Genomic DNA, 7,743 nt, shown 5'->3' with positions numbered 1-7,743 from the left:
TTTTCCGTTACAATGGTTTTTTACGGCTGGCTCGTAGGGCCTGACACCAACCCCCTACTTTCCGGAGGACCATACACGGACAGAAATGCTGTCTGATTCATATAACTTTTTTCGTGTTTATTCCAAGCGACAAAGGCATGCTTAGTATAATTGCTTCAGATGGTTGTTTCACAATGATTTGATGTTTATACCAAGCATATATTTCGTTGGAATGAGTGTTATTAAACACCAACCATCAAATGCTCAAACCAAGCATATATGCAATTACTTGAATCTGCGTTTATCGTTCAATCATTCTTACTGGAAGGTCAAATAGGGCATACAGCCGCTCTACCGGGTCTCTTAGCCGACACAAAGAAGTTGAAAAAAAAATATAATCATGGCGGCAGCAGGCCAAAGCGAAGACGACGATCTTGTCGAGGAATATATTGTGGATGAAGAATTGGTTAAGTTATTGAAATCTTTTGAGTTATCTGCCACGGGAATCGAAGAGTTCGTAGGTATGCATAAAACTAGAACTTTCCTTTTAAAAGTATTATTGAAAGTTATTGAACTTCTTTTTCAGCCAACGGATACGATATTTCGGCGCTGAAAATCATCGAACGCGAAGAGATCGAAGCTCTTCTGCCTCCACCACATCTAGCGGACCGAACCAAGTGCATTGCCGGATTGAACGAGTGGCGTCGGTCTTTGGTAATTGTTATTGTGGATCTTGCCTTGGATCTGGCATCGATTTGGTTTCCAAAGTATACTATCACTGACTTCCGCTACCGTTTCAGTGCGTTAAACATTAGGTCAGCAGTAGTAGTACACTACATCTGACGCAATGTTTAACTTATAAAAATAGCAGAAGTCAATTATGCTACTTCAAAAACCAATTTGGTTCAAAATCCATAATGAACCTTTTCCCTGTATGAAAATAGAAAATAATGCTCATTATATTCCACAGGGATTGCCGTCAGTGTCCACGCCGCTGAAAACCAGCAACCTGCAAGGAACCCAAAACTCAGATCCACCGAAAGTTGCGCTCGGTAATCTGTCACGGCAACAATGGAATGCAAAAGCTCTGATAAATAGGTCCAAAAAAGGAAGACTTATTTGGGAAGCCTATCAAATAACGAGCATCTTGTCAAGGAAAGATCGCATTTTCATCACCCATCTGATTATCGACGAATTTGTTGATGAGTTTGGCAGATTGACGCGTGAAGAATTAGCCTGCCGAGCCACGGAATTGAAAAACATTTTTCCGACAGTGGAACAGGTAATTTTTATTGGAACAATATCGTTATATTTTTTTGTAAACATCAATCCAATAGCGATCTTTTGAAATGTTATTCTCGATTTAGCAGCACCCATTTATTACGTAACGCTAAAATCGAAATTTGATGCTTTTTTTTGTATGAAACACCCTTCCCCCTCCTCCTATAGCGTTACGTAATTTGTGGACGGCGGCTTTCAACCTTTCGCTGCGTTCGCTCCGTGCACGTCATTCTTGTTGTTATCCATTTGTTTTTGTTTTGTTTTCTTAACAGCACGTCTGGTACAAACCAGCATCGTATCAAGACGAAAAAGGGAAGAAAATCAAACTCGGTCGCATAGCCAAGGGTTGTTTGTTCGACCGGAACCACAACTACCGCTGCGCCACGTCTGTCCCGCCAAGGATTCCTGGGTCCGACGTGCAGCCATCCACAAGTTCAGCTCAGCCGATAGTCGACGTCATCACAGCAGATGCAGGTAAGATAAACATGATCGATTGTAGGATGACTTTTTGTAAACAAGGATGTTTTTTTAATGTTGTAGTGACCGCGTACCAGGAGACTAAGAACTGGTTCCGACACCATCACGGCGAGTTCGACGACATCAAGAAACGGTGGGAAGCAAGTTGTGCCGTTCGTTTACACGAAACTGCCAAATTGGAACGAGTGACCTACCAACACTTGCTGGACGAATACCCGGTGCTGCGGAACACGGCCGGCTATCAGCTCGTAAATCTCGACTTTAGCTTCAAGCACCCAACGAAAACAGATCTTCTTTTCGCGAAATTCGCTGATTTTCGCATACGCGCTAAATTAGTGTTTCCCAATGAGGTGCCTGAACTAGGAAAACCTCTGTTGGCATTGCTGAACAAAGATATTAGTGAAGGTAAGCTTCTTATTATTTTTCCGTTGTGATTGTTTTGATGTGAGCCCCACTCTATGGACTAATCCACCGGTAAACTCAATTCACTCATTCCGAGAATTTTGTCACGAGAGTAGGGCTGTTTCTAATCAGAATAAGGAGAATCTGATTGGAAATGGCCCCACTATAGTATCAAAATTCTCGGACGTAGTGATTTCAGTTCACCGGTGGATCAGTCCATAGCAACTTAATAATTAGTTAAGGCAAGTCTCTTTATATTGAGCTAATTCCAACTCGTTTACTCGCCATTTAATTGCAATTACTTTATTGCCGTCCAACAGTTAAGTTTGCCTTTGTAGCTTTTTGTCATTTGTTATCTCTATGCTTTTAATTCTTCGAATTTTCTGAATTCCGAATCCGCTTCAACGATTTTTACTCAATCTGGTTTTTTGTATTTTTGCGAATTTTTTATGCGATTTAACAACTTTTGAATTTAAATGAGTTTTACTAGCTTAGATTCAACTAGCACAACACTAACGCTTTGTTTTTTCAACAGATTCGCGTGATTGCATCACAACGTTGCTCCTGTTTTTCATCTGGCCCAGCACAGTTATGCGTCTACCCAATGGAAAGAAATGGAAGCCATCCTTGGTGGAAAGCAGTGAAAGCACAATACTGCACTTGAAAACACTGGCGGATTATGAGACGGAGCTCTCGCGGCTTAGCCGGCAGAACCTGCTGAGAGGTTTGCCCGACTACCCAGTGATCGTAGTAGTCGGTCCATCAATCGAGCACGTCAACCAATTTTTCGTAAGCTACAAAGACATAGCTTACAAAGCAGAAACGTTCATCAAAGCACTTGACATCACGTTCAAGGTCTACGAAGCGTACGGCATTAGTTTCCCAAGTGAAGCCAACGGACCTTGGAGCTTCATGGCGTATGTGTTCTACGACTTCGAACCACCAGAGAACGGAAATAAAGCTAGGATTTTGACACTTGCTACACATCTTCGCAACCAGGTGCCGGCACAATGATTCTATGCTGCATTCCCGGATGTTCATGGAAAACCTCCTGTCCATCGCTTCTCGTGACCCATCTTCGCAGAGTTCATGAGCCCATCGATGTGTATAGCTGCAAGGAGCCATACTGTGGAAGACGATTCAGTGTACGCTATTCTTATGTTTCCCACATCCAGAAACATATTCGGAATGACACATTCACAAAAATATCCGGCGATGAAAATATTACAGAATCAGAAGAAAATGATCATATGCTACCATGCGCGTCAGGCAGCATCGTAACGGAGATAAACAGTGTAGGCGAAGAAAGAGAGCAAATGACAACTAAAAATAAAGAGAAGAAATCAGAACCTGAACAGTTAGTTAATGTAGAGAAAATTGAACAGGAAATTAGCCGACTTAGAATAGGATTCAACTTGAAGTGGTTAAACAAAGATACAGTACCTAGAAAGCAAGTATTTGAGTTTCAAAACGACGTGCAATCAAATGTTATCAATCCGATAATTGATGTTGTAGGAGTTATGACAGATGCAGGCTTAATTTCACTTGATAATAGTTCCATGCTTAAATCTGTATTTTCAATGTTTCAATGTTCCCAGACGGAGTATAAATTTGTACGCGAATTAAAGCAATCAGACTTATACGAGGACCCTGTATTTTTTAATATAAGCAATGAACTAAAACCTGCTGTGGTACAACAAAATCTGGACATGATCGAAGATGATGTTAAGGGTGTACTAATGCCGATCAAGTTTCAGCTTCGCAAATATTTACAATCAGAAGGGATGATGGACATATTGCTGAATAGCTTGAAACCTTCACAGGATGGCGTGATAAGATCCTTAGTAGATGGCACAATTTGGCAAGATAAAATACGCGGTTTGGACGATAAACTAATAGCACCATTGAATATTTTCTTCGACGACTTTACAACTAGTGGCACAGTATCACCGCACGCTAGTAGTACAAAAATCTGCGGTGTGTACTACTACATACCCAGTTTACCACCGTATATACTTTCACATCTCGTCAATATATTAACGGCCGGGTATATTTTTGCTGCAGACAGAAAACATTTCGGAAATGAACGAACATTGTACGCACTAGTTGAAGAGTTGGAGGATTTAGAAACAAATGGCGTTACTATAACGTGTAATGGAGACGAAAAAACTGTTTATTTCAAAATTGGATTTGTAACTGGTGATAATCTTGGATTGAGTGAAATTTTGAACCTAGTTGAATCACCAACCGCTAATTATTACTGTCGAGTTTGTACCAGAGCTAGGAATGAGAGAGAAAATGACTGCAAGGAATATGTAGAATCGTTGAGGTCCGAAGCGCTCTACAATGAACACATTCAAGTAAACGACGTTTCTAAGACAGGTGTGAAAGAATATTGCATTTTAAATCGCATTCCCTCATTTCACGTAGCGTCCAATGTGTATTTCGATGTTATGCATGATGTCCCTGAAGGTATATGTCTTTACGGCCTTTCACATTGTCTGAATTATTTTGTTTATAAACAAAAATACTTCACGTTAGATGATTTAAATTGCAGAAAAAATCTGTTTGTGTATGGTTCCTTAAATTCTTCTAACATTCCTGACGATATAAAAGACACCAATCTAGTAAAATCAAAAATTAAAATGACCGCACACGAGATAATGACATTCACACGTTTTTTGCCTTTAATAATAGGAAAATTAGTACCTGTCAAAGACCCTGTGTGGAAATATTTCTGCAATATGCTTAAAATTTTTGATCTTGTGATGTTGAACGATATTCCATTGGAACTAATTACTCAGTTAAAAGAAATCGTCGAGGAGCACCATAGACAATATGTTAGCTTGTTCGAAGACACTCTGAAACCAAAACACCATAATTTGGTGCACTATGCATCGGCAATAATGAGCTCAGGTAGTTTACGTCGACAATGGGGAATGAGATGCGAGGCCAAACATAAACAAGCTAAGCAGTACACTAGAGCAAATTACAACAAACGAAATATTTGTTCATCATTGATAACTAAGGCTAGTTTTAAGTTCGCTTATGATATTTTTCAAAATACGTTCGTTGTGCACTTATAGGAAATCAACAAGGAACATATTTCAACGGCAACACTGTCAGAAGAATTAACAACAATTCTAGAATATAATGACCAAAGGACTGCGAGATTGCTGTCTCAGTTTATTAAACAAGGATCAATTTACCAAAAGGGCACTGTTTTTTACATCAATCATAAGCTTTTAAGGAATATTTTTCAAATAGAAACAATTTTTATTGAAGATAATAATGAATTAGTTTTGCTATGCTTTGCCTACAATTCTCTTCAATTCGATGAACACTTACAGTCATATGAACTAAAACTATCTGATAATATGAGCATTATTCACAATATTTTAAAACTAGACACGAAACCAATCAACATTCATTTTGTAAACGATACACCATATTACAGAATGTGTAACTTTGTACAACTGAACAGTATTATTATAGGAGCAATGAAGATGTAATTTGACCCGTTTAATAAAATTGTTATTTGTTACTAATTTAGTAGTATCTCCCAATAAGTTTTTTTTTATTAAATAAACGTTCCTATAATGGTGGTATTTTAGTGCAATATGTTTGAATTAGAGCATATTGCATTAAAATACTATCATTATAGAAACGTTTATTCTGAATTTGAAGCTTTTAAATTCAAAAAAATAAAGCATAACATCATTTGATCGAATCCCTGTTTATGCTTAAACCAATCAACCTATAGGGTTACTTCAACCTTCAACTTCAGGATAAAGTAAAGCATAAACATGCTTGAATCTATCACGAAAGTTAGTGAGCTGTCAAACGATCAAGAATGGATATTGTTGATGTAAGCATAATATGGGTTGAATGAACCATATTCCATATTCTAATCAGATCATAAACCTTGCTTAGTTCAAGCTTCAAATATTCTTCAACCGATTGTTTTATGCGTAATACAATCTCAAAAAGGGATTATATAAAAGTCAGTGCATAAATATGCTTGTTCGGGACCGAAATATGATTGACATGACTTTATATTTTTCTCCGTGTAGTGCACAGTTGAGCTTAGAGTCCTTCCCCGGCACTCGGACGTTGATTAGCCGCCCCTAACATGGGGATCAGACGCTGTTGTGAGCCGCTCCTCCTGGAGAACAGACGCTCAGGTTTACCGAAGCAAACCCCCCCCCTTCCCTGTCAGCCTACGACCAAAGTTCTCACCGGAGTTGGTTACCCGATCTTCCCTAAGGTTGCTCATAGTTTCCGGCTGGCACCGCGAGGTAGGGATAGGAGTTCCTGGGCACAATGTGATTGAATTGCGCAGCATACCCAGCCTTTACCGTGCCCGATGATGTCGATATAGTCCACAAAGCTTAAGAGCATATGCGACTGCGTGATAATGGTTACGCTCCTTTGCACAACATCTCTTTTTATCGCTCCTTCCATTGCTATGTTGAACAGTAAATCAGAAATAGCATCGCCCTGCTTTAATACGTCTATAGTTACGTACGATGACGAAATACCATCCGCAACCCGTGCACTTGATTTCGATCCGTCAAGCATCGCTCAAATCAGTCTTCCCCGAAAAACCATCAATATCAACCATAACTCGTTTCTCTTCACTGAATCGTACGTCGACTTGAAATAAATAAGCAATGATGGGTCTGCCAGTTGTACCTACTCCCGAAATTTATCGAGAATCTGTCGTAGGGTGAACATCAGATGACGGATCTGATCGGACCTCACGATTATTCGCCAACGAAGGACTCCTGAATCGACATTAGTCCGTTAACGCTGTTGTTGTACGCTGAATTCAGAAGTGTTATTCCAGTCGATGCCCTTTGTTCTAACGAGAGCAAATTAGACCATTCAACAAACTAGCAGGCAGTTCCTTCTCTTTTCACATCGTCTGAATAACAAGCTGTAAGAGTTGAAACCAGGGTTGAAACAGCTGCTCACTACCACGCTTGAGAAGCTTGAGCGGGAGCTCATCCAGCTCATTCCAGCAGCTTTGTTGTTCTTCAGTCCTCCTCTATTAATTACTGTTTTGACCTCATCTAACGTTGGAGGTTCCACAGCCTGTCGTCGATTCGAATTTTGTCTGTCGCTCTTCCATTTCCACCGTTCAACAATACCTCGAAATGCTCTCCCAATCTGACAGTCACCATTGTTTTGTATGTCAGCAAGTTTCCGTCACGATGGTTGCACACAACGGGAGAAATCGCTGTTTTTATTTGCATGCCATTGAAAGTTTCGTAGAACCTCCGCATATCATTTTGTTCCATGCTCTCTAGCACCTTTGCAACACAATGAAGTTAAGAAAATTAAGAAAAAGTCAAAGGGTCTTCAAAGGGTTACGCTGTGTGAAAGTCATCTTCTATTTTGATCCTTGTATGGAAACCTTCCCCAATTCGGGAGCCAAAACGTTAAGCTATTCGAATACGCGTCCAACCCAACCATAGTCATCATCGGTCACCTGCCAGCAGCCGGTCACTCAGTTGGTAACTTGGCCGTTAATTCCCTTTTATATCGCGCAATGACCCATCCACTCGCTCGCTAACCAACCGTTCATAATCCGAACTAACC

At 40.0% G+C, this 7,743-nt stretch overlaps 1 protein-coding gene across 1 annotated transcript; it reads left to right on the top strand.

Moving 5' to 3' along the window:
* The first annotated feature begins 379 nt into the window (after window positions 1-379).
* On the top strand, window positions 380-3,927 carry LOC109409342 (uncharacterized). The gene is made up of 5 exons (XM_062858313.1): window positions 380-500; window positions 566-693; window positions 950-1,261; window positions 1,533-2,142; window positions 2,675-3,927. Exons 1-5 carry the CDS (start codon window positions 380-382, stop codon window positions 3,151-3,153), a joined length of 1,650 nt encoding a protein of 549 aa, XP_062714297.1. The 3' UTR covers window positions 3,154-3,927.
* The last annotated feature ends 3,816 nt before the right edge of the window (window positions 3,928-7,743 follow it).

Source organism: Aedes albopictus, chromosome 3 (assembly GCF_035046485.1).
Source record: "Aedes albopictus strain Foshan chromosome 3, AalbF5, whole genome shotgun sequence".
Taxonomy (NCBI): domain Eukaryota; kingdom Metazoa; phylum Arthropoda; class Insecta; order Diptera; family Culicidae; genus Aedes; species Aedes albopictus.
Note: the sequence above shows the minus strand (reverse complement) of the source record. Positions and strands in the feature narration are given on the sequence as shown.